The sequence below is a fragment of the Pelodiscus sinensis genome, chromosome 1 (genome assembly GCF_049634645.1).
Source record: "Pelodiscus sinensis isolate JC-2024 chromosome 1, ASM4963464v1, whole genome shotgun sequence".
Classification (NCBI taxonomy): domain Eukaryota; kingdom Metazoa; phylum Chordata; order Testudines; family Trionychidae; genus Pelodiscus; species Pelodiscus sinensis.
Window position 1 is genome coordinate 189,699,172 of NC_134711.1, and position 19,860 is coordinate 189,719,031.

Here is a 19,860-nt window from a genome sequence, read left to right on the forward strand (position 1 = left end):
TACAGCAATATTTTATAAAATAAAAAGGGGGAGGGAACTGAAGAATTTTCTAAGCACAGCTATCAACACACCAGAGAACTGAAATAAGAACATTTAGTAAAATACTTTAATTTAGGATCTATTATTCTAGTGTCTTTTTAACTCTGCTCCCTGAATATTCATACAATTCTAAACAAATAATACAAAAATAATCCTGAGAGTAATTTAATACTTTATGGCTAACGTCATCAGTTTTCCCCAGAACAGTCTTTTGGATGGTGTGCAAGAATTAGGATGGAACACAAGAGGAGGGGGAAAAAAAAAAAAATCAGTATCCTCAAGAAATTAAGCTTCAGTAAACGGGAATTAGAAAAATAAGTTTTAAAGAGACATTGCCAGGAATTATTTAAAAGTTGTGGATTTAATATAATGAACAGTAGTTATTGTGATCAGCCACAAGAACTTCTCTTCCCCCATGTTAAAAAATAAAGTAGAACAGGGTGAATAATGGATTTAATTCAATTCACTGGCACGTGTGAAAGAGTCCAAACATTGTTTGATGTCAAATTAAATGTTTTATTTGACCTGAAACAAATGGTTGCATAAATTTTAATAATTTAATATAATTTTTAAAAAGAAAATTGACTCAGTCATTTCAAAACATCCCATCTTAAAAAAAAAAAAAATAATCCCCACACACCACCACATCCATACAAATGTTTGATTGTTTTTTATAGAGGGGAAAAAAAACAAAGAAAAAAAAAGCAATACAATTTGGCAAAAGTTTACATGAATTGGTGAAATCTCATTGTCACCAAACGTGCATATTTTGCCAAAAAAATAATAATGCAAAACATTTTGACTAGCTCTAATAATTCCCAGAGGTGTTTGCATTACAGTGATGAAGGAAGCTGCCTTGTTTCCAATTGTTAAAAGTAAATAAAAATAAAAAATGCTTATATGAAATACAAGTACCTTTTATACAGTTTTTTGTACAGGTCTATGTTCCCAGCACTTGTATTCAACTTCATAAAGTTTGTAGAAACTCTTTCAGCTATTCTTTGACTATAGTAATAAGAATTTCTGTACAAAACAAAAGATTTAATAAGAAACTCAGATATTTCAAATCCTATCAGAAAGTTCTTCTAGTAATGCGAAACTATCCACTAAAATGTAAAGCTTACAACATGAACGACAATATTATGGAATATTACATCATAAAAACCCCAAGGATAATGTACCATGGCAGAACTAAAATTTAATTTCTAAGTAAATATCTTCTATGTCCACTTTTACAGTTCAATAAGACCTTGCTTTCATCTAACTTTTTCATGGTGAAAATTTCCAAGTTCTGACCACACTAACCCATCACTCCAATCTCCTCCTGGATAGAAATGCAGCCACACCAGCCCATCTGCATTTGAGAGTCTTTCCCTTCCCCCATCTATCACTCCCAGCAGCAGCAACATAGGTAAATTGCAGCCTATTTCAAGTAGAAAAAAAACAAGTTACTGTGCTTGGAATTTGTCCAGAAATTGCAGTTAAATGTCAACGCACTTGTGAAAGAGCATAATAAATCCTTTAGTGTCCTCCTAAGTCCGGGTTGTCTATGTAACATGGGTCACAACAAATAGGTTTAAAGTTTAATAGCTTAAAGTTTTATGTTCAGTTAGTACGTTCAGTCTAAGAAAATCTTAAGCAAGCAGGGCTGTGGGGGCGGGGGAGAGCGGGGGAGAAATGAAGGGACAGTTGCCCTGGGGCACAGCCATTTAAAAGGGCACCGAGATCCAGGCCCTTTAAACTGCTGCCAGAGCCCCACATGGCATGGCCCGAGTAGAGCTGGAGTCAGCTGGGGGAGGCACGACATGGTCCAAGTGGTATTGAGGGGGGCTGCCCCTTCTGACTAAGTGTCCACCACTTCTGGGGGCCAGGAGCCAAACCCGCTCTCTCCCCAGTGAAGTCTGTCACCGGCACTGTAAGCGAGCACTATGTGCGTGCATGTATTGCTGCACAAAGACAACTAACAACTATTGTTTCTTCAAAAACATGTAGTGCGTATGCCATCTACATCACTGATTCAGCAACACCTAGTGATTTTCGTTTTAACTGGGACTGTTTTCTATTCATGAAAATTAAACTAGCAACAGAAAAAAGTAGAAACTGATTCTTTGAAAAATTTAATAAAATGGTTGTGTTGACTGTACACCTTTCATGATTAGATTATTATACTTACTCATTGTATCCCATATCTTTACAAGCTATCTTTCCATGGTCATCATTCCAGTCGTCATAGCATACTGGATGCCAGGATTTGCTGACAGATGAATAGACCTCCAAGATAAAATTTGGTCCATAGAGTCTAACTGCAATCAAGACAGAAAACATTGCTGACCATCTTGTTCCAAGCCTACAATTTTCATATTCCTAAAATGTATTTTACACCTATTACTTTTGCGAGCAAGCTCCAAAAGCAGTAGAACTGCAAGATTAAAAAAAATAAAAAGATAGAAGGACATTGTTTCAGTTTAGTTCTTCATTTGATGTCACTTTTTCGATCACTAGTTTCAGAGATTCCTTTTACATTCATTTTTTATGAAATATAAATCAAAAAAGCAATTGTTGCTTCCACAAAAATTGTCAGGGGCCCTAGAGACAGATGTAGCACCTGAAATTACCTTTTGCTTTTAAAGAAAAAAATTCCAGATGATGCTATAATTTGACACTCATTATGAAGTTCTCATTTACTAAATTTTTACATGTCAGTTTAATTCCCTTTTCTGAAGCCATCTGAGTGAGTTATTACCTTAAGTTGTATTTACATTTTAAAGTTCATTTTATGAACATTTTAAAATTAACACAACTCTTTCCCATGCTCCACCCTCAGCCTGAGTTTATGGCAATAACAGACAAGGTGATGAAAGGGTAAGAAATTGTCCTGTACGAATATAAAAGATCATGAAGCAAAGAATTTAACATGGAACAGCTTGCCTCATAACATCAAGCCCTAATACTTATTTGATTTGAAGAGATAGTGTGTCCTAAAGGTAAGACAGAAAAGTTCAACATGAAAAGTTAAAGTGAAAGATAATGGTTGGAATAAGCTATATTACTGAAAAGGGACCCAATTATGCAACCAAACTAGAAAAATCATCCTTAAAAAAAAAAAAAAAAAAAAACACAGCTAACTGTTGGTACTATGCAGAATACATTGGAAGATCAGAGCTCCAAATACACGTATAAGTGGTGGGATTTTTTTTTTTTTAAACAAAAACCTTTGTTTGGTTAGAAAACAAACTTTTGCAGTAAAGGTTCGGTTTCAATGGTCCAGGACAGATTCTCTGGCCAGAAAGAGACTGATGATCGCCACTACCATAAGTAGTTGGGGTAGTTACTGAGACATAAGGAACCCTCATATAAATCCCAGTTCTGTCTAAACTGGAGCAGGGACGTGAACCCAGGTTTCCTACTGCCCAGGTGGACTATTCTGATCTGGATAGCCAGTTGTTTCTCTGAAGTGTTTGAAGAGAGTGAAATCTCAAAAACATTCATGGGAGAGGAAAATAGTTTCCCACCCAGCTTTTATAATACGATCAAATGGAGCAGTATGTCCTCTTCAAGACCATTTTCTGGGAAGTCATATTATGGAACACAGATATTAAGAACAAGGTAGATGTGGCTTTTCAGTGTGCACATTAATGATGTTCACAACCAAGTATTCTCTGGTGACTACAGCCAGCTCATCATGAAAGTCTCCCTCTCTTCATTTCTTCAGCTGAAATCACTAAAATCAGTCAGTCTCTTATGCTGAAAGTTATTATAAAGCATTCTTTGGAAGGTGATGTTTTTAAGGGTGGTACAGGTTGGACTTCGTTGGTCCGGCACCCTCAAGATCTGTCTGGTCTTGGACAAGGGGATTTGTCAGACCAGGGAAGGTCCCTCCCCTTGTGGTTGTGCTGCCACCGGGCTAAGGCTCCAGCCTGCCCCTTCTGCTGCTTCAGCCCCCGGGACTCTGCCCAGCCCTGCTGCTGCCAGGGCTGGAGTGCCACGGCTAGACCTGCACAGCCAGGGAAGAGCTATGCAGCTGCCAGGCTCCATGGCTGGGGCTAGAGTTCTGCAGCCAGGGCACAAGAATGGGGCTTGAGCTCTGTGGCCTAGGCCAGAGCTCCCTGGGTGCCGCTGAGGCTGGAGCTCCCCAGACGCTGGAGCCAGAACACATCCAGAGCTCCAGAGATGGGGCCAGAGGTCCATGGCTGCAGCCAGGCTATAATTCCCTGGCTGCTGGAGCCAGGGAACTCTGCTGGGGCCAGAACTCCACACTATGCCGTCTGTCCTCCACCCACACATAGAGATAGCTGGGAGCCCCGAGTGTGAGTCACCGGTGCCCCTTACGGTGCTCCTGCCCTGCCGCCAGTCCTCCCTCTTCCTGGGTTCTGTGATCCAGGAACATAGGTGGGTGATGCTGGACCATAGATGTTGCCGGACCAGGAAGCCACGGTTAAAGGAGATACCACCTGTAGCAAGCTTCCATCTTTGTTTTGCTTTTGTTACGCTAGCACACACTAAGGGTATGTCTACACTACAGCACCAATTCGAACTAACTTAATTCGAATTAGTTAATTTGAAATAAGCTAATTCGAATTAGTGCATCTAGACTTAAAAACTAATTTGAATTAGCGTTTCGCTAATTCAAAATAGCATGTCCACACTGAGCGGACCCTGAACCGAAGTTAAGGCTGGCCAGAACCAGTGCCGGTAGGGCATCAGGTTATGACTTAGAGTATGGAGATGCTGCCTCAGGCTAGCCGAGGGCTGTGCTTAAAGGGACCCGACCCCCACCCAGGAGAGACAGTTCTCAGGGTTCCCCGCTTGCTTGTCTAACTCGATAAGGGACAGCAAAGCAGTCCTGTCTTGGAGTGCCCTGAGTGCCCACACTCGGCACATCACAGCACTCGGCCATCAGCCCGGCTGCACTTGCCGCAGGCTGCCATCTGGGGGAGGTCAATCATGGGGCTGTCAGGATCCAGGAGGCCCTGCAGGAAAGCTTCCACCCCGAGGAGCCCGCAGAGCCATCCCAGTCCTCCCCATCGGCGGCTCATGCCCCATTCCTCCCTCACCTCCTTTCACTTACCCCTCCCTAGGCCCCCTTCCTGATGTAAAAAATAAAGGACACGTGTGTTCAAAAATAGTAACTCTTTATTTAACAAAACTGGGGAGGGGGGATTAACCTCTGGGGAGACTGGGAAAAGGAGGTGGGAGAGGGGAAGAGAGAGGGTGGGAGAGGGGAGGGGGAAACCTGGGAGGAGGGAGCTGGTAGTGGGAAGCCAGGGGAAGAAGGAGGAGGGGAAGTATCAAACTATGGTATGCCATATCTTCATACTCCATATCTTGGAAAGGGTGCAGAAAAGGGCAACTAAAATGATTAGGGGTTTGGAACAGGTCCCATATGAAGAGAGGCTAAAGAGACTTGGACTTTTCAGCTTAGAAGAGAGGAGACTGAGGGGGGATATGATAGAGGTCTATAAATCATGAGTGGCGTGGAGAGGGTGAATAAAGAAAAGTTCTTCATTAGTTCCCATAATATAAGGGCTAGAGGACACCAAATGAAATTATTGGGTAGCAGGCTTAAAACTAATAAAAGAAAGTTCTTCTTCACACAGTGCATAGGCAACCTGTGGAACTCCTTGCCACAGGAGGCTGTGAAGGCTAGAACTATAACAGAGTTTAAAGAGAAGTTAGATACATTCATGGAGGTTCGGTCCATGGAGTGCTATTAGCCAGGGGGTAGGAATGGTGTCCCTGGCCTCTCTTTGTGGAAGGCTGGAGATGGATGGCACGAGACAAATGGCATGGTCATTGTCTTTGGTCCATCACCTCTGAGGTACCTCGTGCTGGCCGCTGTTGGCAGACAGGCTACTGGGCTAGATGGACCTTTGGTCTGACCCAGTATGGCCATTCTTATGTTCTAAGCTCAGGGCTCAGGGTCGAGGGTCTCACTGGACCAACTTGATTTTCATGCAAACCTGCTCCTGGGTTCGCATGCGGCCTTTGGTGGCCAGGCTGGCAGCTATCCTGCCCTAGACAGCTGCTTTCCTGTGCCTGGTGCGGAGATCGTGGACGTTGGAGGCCTCCCCTCAAGCCTCGATGAGGTCCACGATTTCCGCACTAGACCAGGTGGGCGCCCGCCTCTTGCAGCCCCAGGCAGGCTTCTGTGAGCCGCCAGCCCGGTCCTGGGAAGAGGCGGAGGGCTGGGTGGCAGCGGATGGCTGGGTCATGCCGTGCCAAGTGCAGGGTCTGCTGGCTGGATGCTGGCAGGCTTGCAACTGGCACAAGCACTGTAGCCAGACCATGCCCCTTTAAGGGCTCCGGGGCCGGGAGGGGGGCAGAAAAGTTTCCCTGGTTTGGCCCAGAGTGGCCACCAGGGCAACCTGGGAAGGACTAGCCTCCAACTAGTTCGAATTAAGTGCCTACACAGCCCTTAATTTGAACTACTTAATTCGAACTAGGCGTTACTCATTGTAGAATGAGGTTTACCTAGTTCGAATTAAGCACTCTGCTAGTTCAATTTAAATTCAAATTAGCGGTTTGTATGTGTAGCCCCTATTAAAGTTAATTTGAACGAACGGCTGTTAGTTTGAATTAACTTTGCAGTGTAGACATACCCTAATATTGAGACAGATAGATTTTTTTGTGGGTGAAGCATGCTAGGGAGAGGTTGAAAAGTGAGGAGAGCGGGTGGAAAAAGAAATGTAATAAGAAATGAGCCAATCCATGTCACTGAACTCAAGAAGATAGTATCCCCTGCTCTGCAAGCCACAGACTGCTGTAAGCAAGCAGCTGCCCAACAGGCAATGCAGACATTTCTAGAGCTTTGTCTATATTAGTCTTTTGTCTACCTTAGTTTAAAGTCACACCTTAAACTAAAACAAAATACAGGATTATGTAGCACTTTAAAGACTAACAAGATGGTTTATTAGATGATGAGCTTTCGTGGGCCAGACCCACTTCCTCAGATCAAATAGTGGAAGAAAATAGTCACAACCATATATACCAAAGGATACAATTAAAAAAATGAACACATATGAAAAGGACAAATCACATTTCAGAACAGAAGGGAGATGCGGGGAGGGGGGAGGTAAATGTCTGTGAGCTAATGGTATTAGAGGTGATAATTGGGGAAGCTACCTTTCTAATGGGTAAGATAGTTAGCGTCTTTGTTGAGACCGATGCATAGAGTGTCGAATTTTATGGTTGTGACTATTTTCTTCCACTATTTGATCTGAGGAAGTGGGTCTGACCCACGAAAGCTCATCATCTAATAAACCATCTTGTTAGTCTTTAAAGTGCTACATAGTCCTGTATTTTGTTTCAGCTACACTAGACTAACACAGCTACATTTCTATCACCTTAAACTAAGACAGTGCCACTTTGTAATGCAAACTAGGGCTTAGAAAGGAAAATGCATCAAGAGGCTTCCAAGGAGTTTTATGCACACTTACCACATCGGTTTTCATCTTCTCCGTTGGAGCAGTCGGCCACTCCATCACACCACTGAGATGGTGACACACATGTTCCTGAAGATCCACACTGTATTGATGAGCCAAGACAGCTATTGGTCACTACAAGAGGATCGGCGTGCAAAGGAGACAGATGTGTGGGCATTAAAAAGGATCTTTAAGATAAGAAGTCAGCTACAAATGGTTATGATTTCTACTGAGTTTTCTGAGACAGTTTCAATTCCACCAAGGCATATGTTGAAAGACCTTTGGATTGTACAATTTGAGGAACACACATGCAAAAGAAATATGGGCAAGAGGGTTGGTAAAATGGAAGACTGTATACAGTAAACCCTTTTAAATGCACATTTATACAGCACATTTTTGACATAACACAATTTTCTTTTGTAACCCACTTTTATGTCGCATGCATTAAATAGAAGGCTCCCAGGAGAGAGTTTGAGCGCAGAAGAGTGCTTGGGGTAGAGAGCTGAGGGCTCAGGGTTTCAGATCTAGAGGGTGCTCACCTTGGGAGGCTCCCCATGCTTGCTGCTCCCGGCAGAGGATGAGGCATGGCCAGGCTGCTCTTCACACTGCCTCTGCCCACAGGCGCCCTCTGCCTCACCACCTCATAGTCAGGGCTCAGCGAGAGATCTGCCTAGCCATGCCTCCACCAGAAACAGCAGGCACAAGGAGCTGTTTGTTTGCAGAGAAACATCTGATTTAAGCCCTGCCCCCCCAAATCCAGTACCCTGAGTTTGCTCCCACAATCCAATTCCTTGCCCTGAGCATCCTCCCTCATCCAACTCCTTCCCAAGGTCCACACCTTCCATCCCCTCTTCCACCCCCAACATGTGCAACATTGTCATATCTAGGAATATAACCCTATTTTTCCCCCTCACTATTCTTCAGTTGATCTAAACACATTTTTATGAGTGTGAGAGGTCCCAGTTTATGGGATTCCAGAGAATTCAGATGAGTAAGAGGTTTCTGCTGAGTCAAGGACATTGATCAAATGTAAATATATTTGAAGTTAAAGGAAAAGACAACAGTAACAGTAACACTGATTACAACAAATAATTAAGTTTTAAAAATTTAAAATAAGTTGCATTCCTAAAAGACAGGTAACAAAAGTTTTCTGTTCTAATTTACCACTCACTAGAAGATGAAAATCAAAGGCTCAACACATTTTAGCTTTGAACAGAAGATCTACTACCACAAACAACACATTCTTACCAAAATACCAGATAAGGACAGCTGCAATTACGGCACCAATCAGTAGTATTGCAATAGAAAAAATGATGCACAGAGTTTTCTTAAGATCTGCAATTAAAAAGGGAAAAAAAGAAGAGTTAGATTTACAAACAAATTATTGTATTAGCCTAGGTCCCATACCTATCTCCCTGCAAACAAACTCAGATGGACAGCTTTCAGTCTCTGCTATGCAGGTGTGAATCTACAATTCAGATTTTCAATCACTCCATCTCATCATTTCACAGAACCACCCAGCTCTGCACACTTTTACAAAAGAAGTACAATAGTAATGGATTTGGGTCTACCTACCACCCTCAGGGACAAAGAAGTGCTTCTGGGATACTCCCTCAAGATAAGAGTTTAAAGGAAATAAGTTTCATCTGTTGGACACATGCAATAAGTCTACATGAAAAGTAATCCAGACAAATCTTACTTGATGTGCACAGTTTCGCTGATGGCGGCTTTGGCTGTACTACTGGGGGAGCTGATTGAGGAGTAGGAACTCTTGGGACATAATGTGGCACTGATGGAGGATAATACGTAGGAGGGTATTGTGGATACATGTTAGTATTCACAGGCTGTCGGACAAAATAGAAGTTTTCTGGCTGGTAGCCATGATTTTCATAGTATGGTGGTAGTCCCTAAATAGAAAATAAAGGTGAAAGTAAGGGGGGAAATAATTTCAAAGTTAGAACAATATAAAAGTTCCTAAAATACTTTGTCTCTTATGTAAATACAATGAACACCCACGAATTCTCATTGCACAACATCTGGGTTGGTATTTGGTCCTGCCGTAAGGGCAGGGGACTGGACTCGATAACCTCTCAAGGTTCCTTCCAGTTCTATGAGATCAGTATCTCTCACTAATTCAGAAATTAATCATACTCATGAACACAAAAAATAGATATACTCTTAGGGTTGCCAGGTGTCCAGTTTTGAACTGGACAGTCCAGTATTTGAGTTTTCTGTCCAGGAAACAAATTGAGAAAATACCAGAGGGGGTGGGGCGGGGCCAGGGCAGGATGGAACCCCCAGGACCAGACTCGCTCGCACGCCCCACCAGGGCTGTGAGCGGGACAGGCAGCTCCCCGGGATCTGTATGCATCCTGGTCAGCACCACTCCCCGCCAGCTGGTTCTTCCCCAGCCAGCCCCACCCCCCCAAGCCCTCCTGGCCAGCCCTGCTCCCCACTAGCTGGTCCCGCCCCCCCCCCGATGTCCCCTGGCTAGCCCCGCTCCCCCCAACCCCACTCCCCTCCCAGCCAGTCCCCCCCATCTGCTGTTCTGAGATCAAGTGTGTCCGGTATTTTTTTGAAAGACATCTGGTAACCCTATACACAAACTCTCCTGGGAAGAGGAGCAAAAGACTTAAAGGGACATTTAACTGAGGGATTAATTTAAAAAAAAATACAACTAGTTTCCAAATAGATCACCCTTTAGGTTTTAAATTTAGATTTTAAATTCCTTTAGAAAAAATAGATTTTTTTGCTTCTTTATATTTATAAAGGTCTCTTCCATAGTTAGTTTCTGCTTTATTTTCACTTTTTTTTTTTAAATAAAAACTGGTAAAATAGCATATTTTCTGACAAGTTATTTCAGCTGAAATAACTTGGAGAATAGTTACTATGTTAGATTCAAATTTTTTAGTGATAAATTTGTTTTTCCAGTTGACAGTGTTCCTTCATTGCTAATTATCAGATCTCACTATAGCACTCTGCCAAAACGTCATTACTTTTAACAAATACACCACAAAATACATACCACTACATTCTATATTCTAACACTAACATCTCATAATAATCAACAAGATACAACTTGTCATGCACAACGTTTTATGTTGCATTTTTTCTCCTCTTAGCCATAGAACATAATCAACAACTTCTACTGTAGTTGTATGATGGGCAGTTTTGTATTCTCATAGTACCCTGAAGAGGGTAGCAGAATACTAGATTCATAAACTACATCCATCACTGTGAATCATTGACTTGAAACATTAGTTCATTAATCTATCCCCACATTACCCTAGCAGGCAGGTAAACATTTTTCTCATTTTATAGATTAGGAAACTAAAGTCAAAAAACTTTTTTTAAGAGAAAGATATGTATACCTATGCTCACTTTTAATGACCCTGGTTATTAATTAATTCATTTAATTACTAGGCTGCTACACACAGAAGACAAATCTGAATATTTAACTACTTACTGAGTTTGCAGACATCTTTGCTTTATCAAAAGTGCTGAGACAGCAAAAGTGTTTGGAAAACTTGGGATAACCTGTAAATATAGACAAAAGCAAAAAATACACATTCAGAACATTCTGCTTAGAGCTGGCTGAAAAACTTGTGAGCAGTTTTCAGCTGGATAATGCCATTTCCACAAAATTAACACATTTTGCATCAATATATGATCTCAAAATTAATAATAGGGAAGTACTGAAATATGTATGTAATATGTAAGAATGTTTTGATCTTATCAAAACAATAAAGGTTAAAACTAAATATTTCAGAATATTGCATTTGTTAAATAAACCTAATAGAATAATATCTAAGAGCTAAGCCTAACAGGAAAACTTCAAACACACAACAATATTGTTGAGGAGGATGGTCAATGACTGTTAACTAACAAGAATCAAAACTAAGAGAGCTGTTTCCCTCTCCTGCACTATAAAATAAACACGGATTCTAAATTATATTATGGACTAAGAATGAAATGGCATTAAAAAATTCAATTTTCCAAAGGCAATTCAGTTGGATCAACTATGTGCACCCAGGAAAGAAATCTGAAGGAAGGTGCTCTCCGCTAAGCACTCCTGTTGTGAGCAGTGAAGGAGAGGCAGAAAGGAATGTTCCTGTTCAAGTATAAGCTCAAAGTTCATCTTTACATTCAAGATAAAGGCAAACAAATGTGCTTTATGAAATTTAAACACACTGATGCAGCCTTAACTATTGTACAGCAACAAACAACAGCCAGCTGCCAAACTGTACCCTTCCCCCCCCCCCCCCCCCAAGCTCAAGGTCAACTGTGCATAATGCTCGCTCTGATCACAAAAGTACTAACACACTCAAACCTTGTCTTCACCTAAGAAAGGTGCAATTTTTTGTCTCAGGGTACACCTATAAAACACACACCCCTGTGCATCCAGCTCACAGGGCTATGTAAATGCAGTGTAGATGTCCAGGCTCAGGCTGGAGCCCATGAATGGGGAGGGGAAGGATGCAAGTGTGGCTTAAACTGTTAGAACAGGCCTGCACAACTCAGAAAGCGGCAAGGGCCATATTACTCCAAAGAAAACAGCTGCGAGCCGCAAGGGTAGGTTTGGGGACAGGTGATTAGAAATTTATTAAGAAATTTTCAATTAAAATCAGGCCTGCACAACATACAGATCCCAATGCCCTTACCCTCTCCTCTCCCAGCATCACCCTATCCCCACTCCCACTGACACCTTCACTCCTGCCCTTTTCCTCATTGTCTCCACTTGGCCCCCTGGCATTTGTCTCTCCTGCACCCTGCCCCTTGGTGCCTTCCCCTTTCTCCTGACTTGCCCCCTCCCCTCAGCACAAGCCCCTTCCCCTCCCCTACCTGGCTTCTGCCTTCCAGTTTGCGGGGCTGCCGGAGCCTTTTTGAATCGGGTGGTCGCCGGCCGATATCACGACACCATGTTACGCCAGCATCCTGGCGTCTGCCAGAGTCCCACCCTTTAGCTTGTGCCAGAGCTACTCGCTGGTAGCCCGGCGGCGAGAATCACCGCACTTTCCTCTCCCCGGTGGCGCTCCGTTTCTCTGCCCGGCCGGCAGATCGGATGGGGCCGTGCTGCCCGTAGTCATCACGGGCTGCACAGTGACCCCCTGCAGGCCGCATGCAGCCCGTGGGCTGTATGTTGTGCAGGCCTGTGTTAGAACATACCAACACTCCACAGCAATTTAAAATAGGAAGGCAGGCAAGGGGGAGAAACAAAGGGGGGCACACAACAGAACCAGTCAAAGCTACAGGATAAATTTAGGTTTGCAGAATGCTAATATAGAAGGCCCCCGACTTGCGACGTGATTTGGTTCCAGGGGAAGCGTTGCAAGTCGGGGGCGTTGTAATTCGAACCCTCATTTACTATAGGCGCTGTGCACTATCATAAATGCGGGCCAAGGACATAAGTCGGGGGTATTCAGTAGGGTTGCCAGGTGTCCGGTTTTGAACCGGACAGTCCAGTATTTGAGCTTTCTGTTCAGGAAACAAATTGAGAAAATATAAATGTCCGGTATTTTCTAAGTAAGATGTAATGTAGATTGTCATGTAATGTCAAGTGTGTCCCGTATTTTTGTTGAAACCATCTGGCAACCCTAGTTTTCAGCCCTTTCCACACTTACAAAAATGGTTTTAAGTGCAGGGGGTCAGAACTCGGGCGGTCGCAAGTTTGGGGCCTCCTGTAGTCTCATTTGGGCAGGACGCAGGAGTTAACAGCATTTTCTTTTACTTACAGGAAAGTCAATGAATCCAGTGAACGCAAGTTGGCAGAACCTCAAATTTATATCTCATCCATTCTTACTTAGTGGTGTAAACTGGTGGCATGCAATTCTGCCCCACCTCAGTGGTTAAGTAACACTTTACAGAAAGATTTCTTCCACTCTCTGGAAAAACTAAATGCAAACAGAATGGTAATCAACGCAGCCTAAAACTTGCTGCTTTGTCTACCTCTTAAGTAAAAGACTTAGTTACATCTTCATTACAGACACTTCATGGCCCAGTTACAAAGCTGCCATAACGCGGACAATTGCTATCGCAACAGAAGGGGGATTTCCACTGCTGTCATTAATCCACCCCTACCCCGAAGAGGTGGTAGTAAACTAGATCAATGGAAGAATTCTTCCATCAACTCAAAGTTATTTAAATTGGAGCTTAGGTTGGCCTATGTCTCTCAGAGGTGTGAATTTCTCATGCCTCTGAGCAACATAGCTAGGTCAACCTAAGTTTAGTTATAAACTAAGCCAGGGCTAGTCAACACCCAGCCTGCGGGCCACATGAGGCCCGTGGTCCATTTGTTTGCAGCCCGTGGTACAGTTTGGGTTGATATGCATTTTAGTAGTTACATTCCCGCACTGTCATAGCTCATTAAAAGTGTTGTCGTATGAGTTGAAATTGGGTAAATATTGCAGTTTATTAATATCAGCAGAACTGACTTAAATGGGGCCTGCATGTTGTGTAGTCTTACCTTAATCTTTGTATTTGTGCCTGTCCATGTGAAAGAAGCAATTTGCATGTATATGCAACCACACTTAAGCTGCGGCACTTGGCATGTGCTGTGGCCCCCGGGGCTTCCAAAGTTGAGTAGCCCTGGACTAAGCCTTAAGCCTTCTCTGCACAACAGCAGTACAGCTATGGCCTGTTGGCAATGCCTGTGTAAACCTACAATATAAAAGTAGACTACCGCAATAGAAGATTTTTCCCATCTGAGCAATGGTAGCTAGGCCAACAGAAATATTTATTCTGCCATTTTAGCTGCACCTACAGCATGGATTAGGTCAGCATACTGCACAGGGTTGTGGATTTTTAACACTACAGATACCTATAACTATGTCAACCCAAAATTAAGGTAGATCATGCCACATACTGCCACTACGAAGAAAGAACACTAGGCATGTTTACCCTCCATAGTATAAGATACTTCTAGGAATTTTATACATGTCTCATTCCCCCATTATCCTTTGTTATTTCACCATTTCTCTGTGTTTTCAAAAAGAACTCAAGATGTAGCGTACAGATGTAAGCAATTACTTGACTATCTGATAAGCAGCGAGAGAGGATGGGGGAGGGAGCAGAAGCTGGTGGGAGCTGACTTTTAAGACGGCTTCCCCCAGCACCATCTCCGTGGGGGAGGGCAGTGGTACAGAGGGCAAACAGCGTGAGTGGGGACTGAAACAGACCCCGCTCACACCGGTTCCCACTGGAGCGCTTCAGCCTTTGAAATGTACAAGAGTGCTGTGGGCCTCTTGTACAATTCAAAGGCTGAAGCACCGCAGTGGGAACACAAGGTCAGCAGAGACTGCCTAAGCACTATCTCCCTTGTGCCACCTGCTCCCCCTGCTGCCTCTATCTTCAGCCTTTATCAGAGGCAAAGGGGATGGGAGGGATAGGGGAGGCTGCTGCACAGCCCTGGCTGTTGTGAACAGGGCCTGGTGCTAGAGTATTGCTGTCTGCTGCAAACAGGGGCTGCTGGACTCAGCATGAGCTGGAACTGCACAGCCCCGGCTTACATTTAAAATGCAGAGTTGCAACATGGGTGGCTCCCAGAGCTGGCATGTACTGGGACTGCTCAGTCCCAGCTCGAGCCGGCTCCTGGAGCTATGCTCTGCAGAGTGGCCCTGTCGACTAATCGTGTAGTTGATACAAGTTGTATGATTAGCCTGATAACAGCATTTTAACATCCTTAATGTAGTGCCTTGTCAGTCAGTGGCTTCTGTACCAGAATTACCAATACAAGTGTTATTAACCTGCCCTCCACTTGCAGACTGACAATTGTTGTGTTATCAAGTCATAAAATATAGGTCCTAGCAATATACCATCTATTCATATTTATACAAAAGTACTAAAAGTCATATTATATTTTGAAATATTTTAAAGTACGATAGGCTGTATATCAATGTCTATTTAAAATACCAGCCTCCTTATATAAAATAGTACTAGATTTTAAAATGTCATGAGAGTAGTGACATACTAGCTATTATGAGTGACTCTTCATCTTATAGCAATTAAAGCTGCATCTGATATCCATACTATGTAAAAACAAACTACATGTTTTTTCCAGAGTATAGTGTTAACTCTCAAACTAGAATTTTCTTCTAATAGTATAAAAGAAATGGCAGAAATGAAAAGGTTTTAAGATGACTGACTTTTAATAAAGCTTAACTTTAATATCTCTATGTTGATAACTGAGATAAATGCCTCATTATTCACTTGTGAAATAACTTTCCATCATATCCTTATTTATAAGATGGGTAGGAGCTTGTCTCCCTCCGTCCCCCCGCAGCCCAATGGCAGTAGATTAAAAATGCCAATTCAACTTCCATGTAACTCATTGGGACTGCTTATCAGACTGTAGCTCTCTTGCTGAAGGAATTGTGAATTTTTAACATGCCCAGTCTACGGAAGTTGAAGTGGGCTCCTGACTAGATACCCTCTCAGAACTCTTTTCCTCGGCACTATATCCATGCTCGTGAACAGTGCCTTGAATATGAGAGCCTTATAAGGCTGTACCATTGGCTGATAACCCATTTACAGAGAAGGAAACCTTTTGGAAGACCACCAGCAATACTTCCTGAAGCACTTTTGCTCATCTTCAAGACTAGCCATTCAAGATAAAATACTGAACATTCCTGCAACAAACCCCAGTGCCAACTCTGTCTACACATCTATCTATACAAGTGACTCCATCACAGAAGCCAACCACATAAGCCACGACATTCAGGGCGCATACAACTGCACATCCTAATGCAGGGCTTGGCAAAAATATGGCCCGGGGGCTGGCTCCGGCCCACAGACACCGTGCAGGGACCCTCAGGAATGCAGCTGCCGCAGTACAAAACGCAGTCCTGCGGCTCTCTGCTCTCAGCCACTCTCTCAGCTCCTTATGGCTGGAAACAGCCAGCCAATCGGAGCGGAGAGATTGGCCTGAGCAACTGGGGCAGCGCAAGCCTTTGCCCACCCAGAGTTGAGAGCCACGTGGAGGGAGGAGGCTGCATTTTCAAGCGGCCTGGGGCTGCAGCAGGTAGGGAGACCATCCTGCATTGGGGGTGCTGCAACCTGCTGGCCAGGAGACACTTAGGTAAACTCCTCCCAGCCAGCACCTGAGTCTGGCACCTCACCCCCTTCTACACCCCAACTCCCTCCCCCAGGTCACCATCCAAACCCTCTGCACCCCCTGCCCCACGTGAAAACTCTCTCCCAGACCCTGTACTCCCTCCTACACCCCTTCCCCAGGCCAGAATCCTCTCCTGCACCCACACCCCCTCCCTTACCCTGTACCCCAACCTCCTTACCCAGATCACAACCCCCTCCTTCACTCTGCACCCAACCTCCATCCTAGACCCTGCACCCCCTCCACGGAAAAGTGCGGCCCTTGATTACTTACCAAAACCTTGGAGTGCCCCCCCCACCAAAAATTATTGCCCACCCCTGTCCTAATGGGATATATCCTATCAAGTGCTAGCAGTGCCTCCCTCCGCCATGAATATTGGCCAAACCAGACAGTTTCTACAAAAAAGGATACAAACTCATACATCAGAAATGGTAGCACACAAACCTGTAGGGGAACATTTTAACCGGCCTAGACACTCAATCATGGATTTAAAAGTAGCCTTTCTTCTACAATGAAATTTCACCAACTAATGACAAAGAGAGCCTAGAGCTGGAATTCAGCTCAGTTACCCTGGTCTTGAACAAAGACATGAACTAGTTGGTGCATTACAAAAGCAATTCTCCTGCCTTTAATTTCCACATAAAAAGCTATGTATGAGACACATCCAGCCCACTTAATTAGCCTCATTGACACAGGTACTACAATTGACAAGTACTACTTCTGCTGTTATCTTTTTGGTTTCTGTTACTTCCATTCCAATTCATCTGATGAAGTGGGTTCTGCCCATGAAAGCTCATGATTCTATGTATTTTGGTTCGTCTCTAAGATGCCACAGGACTATTCATTATACTTACTTTGGGGTGTCCAAAAAAGGTTTTACCTGCCTTTGGACACGTGTATAGTTTTTTGCTTATTAAAATTTCCACTAAAGTTATAGATCAAATTAATTATGATATTGTGACTATGTGGTCAGTCCAGGATCGGGGAAAATCTGTTGTTTTTTCTCTTCAAAAGATTTGTTTTGTCAGCTTGCAGGCCTGCCAGTGCATATTTGTAAATAAAACCAGTAAGAGTATCTCAAACCATGAATCAGAAATGTTTGCGTAAATAAAAATTACTATGACTGAACCAGAAACTTTCCAAAAGCCTTATGTAAACGGATGGGGTTAATTTATTTTCAGTACAGGCAGTTCCCGGGTTACGTACAAGATAGGGACTGTAGGTTTGTTCTTAAGTTGAATTTGTACGTAAGTCGGAACTGGCGTCCAGATTCAGTCACTGCTGAAACTGACTAGCGGCTGACTACAGGAAGCCCGAGGCAGAGTTGCTCTGCCCCGGGCTTCCTGGAATCAGCCGCTGATCAGTTTCAACAGGCTGAATCTGGACGCCAGTTCCGACTTACATACAGATTCAACTTAAGAACCCCAGGCATCCCCAAGTCAGCTATTGCTGAAACTGATCAGCGGCTGATTCCAGGAAGCCCGGGGCAGAACAGACCAGGGAGACACGGAGCAGCTTTTCTCGCCCCGGAGGACGCGGGCAGCGGGACCGCGGCACATCTGGGCATCCTGCCACTCCCGTCCTCTGGGGCGAGAAAAACCCCGTTCGTAACTGCGGATCCGACCTAAGTCGGATCCGCGTAACCCAGGGACTGCCTGTACTTATATGGGAAATAGCTTATTAAAGGAGGGAAAAAAGGCCACATCACGGTTCTTTGGTAGTCAAAAGAGAGAGTATCTGTTAAGGAGGGAGAGGCCTATTCAAATATTCTCTATAAAAGGTTTTTCTTCACATTAAAGCGCTGTTGCAGCAGCACTTTAAAGTGGCAGTGTGGCCACAGTAAAGCACTGAGAGAGCTCTCCCAGTGCTCTAGGTCAGATGTGACCAACCTGAGCCTGAGAAGGAGCCACAGTTTACCAATGAACATTGCCAAAGAGCTACAGTAATTTGTCAGCAGTCTTCATCAAGTGCCTCCTCTCCCATCTCCAGCATCTTTTGCCCACCAGCAGCCCCACTGATCAGCACTTCCTCTTCCTGCCCTGTGCCTCCTGCCCATTGCAATCAGCTGTTTCATGGCACTCAGGAGGCTCTGTGGGGGAGGGAAGGAGTGAGGGCACAATATGCTTGGAGGAAGAAGTGGAGCCAGAAGTGGAGCACTGGAAATTTGGCATGTCATTACAGCCCTGGAGTCTGTGCCTGAGCAAGCCACCACATATTAACTTTAGAAGAACCACATGTGGTTCTAGAGCAGTGATTCCCAATCTTTTCCAGATGGGGACCCATTTTGACAATTCAGGAAGACTAGGTGACCCAGGGCAATTCAAAAAATGTGTAAGTGGCTCCTTAAGAGCCACCCGGTGACCCTTTTGAAATGTAATGGCGACCCATATTTGGGTCTTGACCCATAGGTTGGGAAACCCTGCTCTAGGTAAACTACCTTTACAAAAGCGGTATCTATGGTGGCTGTAAAGTGCCAGTATGAGCCAGGCTACAGCACTGGGAGCCACTGCTAACTTGCTGCACTTGGGGTTCACATCCCTGAGCAAGACAGTTACAGCACAGTAACTTGCTGGTGTAAACAAGCCTAAAATATGGGTTGTTATTAAGTATTTCCTTGGCTATGCAAGACTTGATCATGACACACAATTCAGAACTTTTTCCTTAGATGACCTCACAACCCTCAAACAAAAAAAAACTGTGAATCAATACATGAAAGATGTTTGAATAATCAACATGCAAATAATCAGAAAATTCTGAAAACATGGGATTTTTTGTCATCCTTTCTTACCTCTTCCCTACCCCTAACCCCCTCCCCCCCACACACATAGTTTCTCCCCCAGGCACTTCCTCCAGAGTAGAAGAATGTCACATAACAAGCACAGTTGAATGTACTGTACAGGATTGCCAAGCAGAGGATGCTGTAAAGCTTATTTGGAGAGTAGATACATTTTCCAAGACTAACTGAGCTTTAGACATATCCCTAATATATCATTGAATCTGAACCATTGACCTTGCCAAAACCCCTTTAGTCACTGCTGTAATCTGCTGCCCCCAGGGACCTGGCAAACCACTGTGCAACAACAAACATGGAATTTTAGCCATGAACACGCAGCATAGACACTGGCAATATCCAACCAGTCATAGATCTCGGGAAAGGGAAGCTCAAGTCCTACTGTATTTTAATTATTATTGTATAGTTACTAATATGGCATTTTAATAGTTCTAATGTTTAATACAGAGTACAAAGTGCTTCACTAATGTTCTTAAGAAATTGGGGAAAATTCCTCCAAAAGA

General features: G+C 43.7%; 1 protein-coding gene across 4 annotated transcripts in view; it reads right to left on the reverse strand.

The window, feature by feature from the left end:
* TMPRSS2 (transmembrane serine protease 2) overlaps positions 1-19,860 on the reverse strand; it is a 48,564-nt gene that overhangs the window by 20,046 nt on the left and 8,658 nt on the right. For all 4 annotated transcript variants that reach the window (XM_075912161.1, XM_025188399.2, XM_075912157.1 and 1 more), the window contains exons 2-7: positions 10,927-10,997; positions 9,160-9,367; positions 8,709-8,795; positions 7,476-7,595; positions 2,213-2,342; positions 955-1,062 (exon numbers count right to left, since the gene is read on the reverse strand). In XM_075912161.1, coding sequence (XP_075768276.1) covers positions 955-1,062; positions 2,213-2,342; positions 7,476-7,595; positions 8,709-8,795; positions 9,160-9,367; positions 10,927-10,941 — 668 coding nt within the window. In that variant the 5' untranslated portion in view covers positions 10,942-10,997. The remainder of the gene's footprint in view (positions 1-954; positions 1,063-2,212; positions 2,343-7,475; positions 7,596-8,708; positions 8,796-9,159; positions 9,368-10,926; positions 10,998-19,860) is intronic.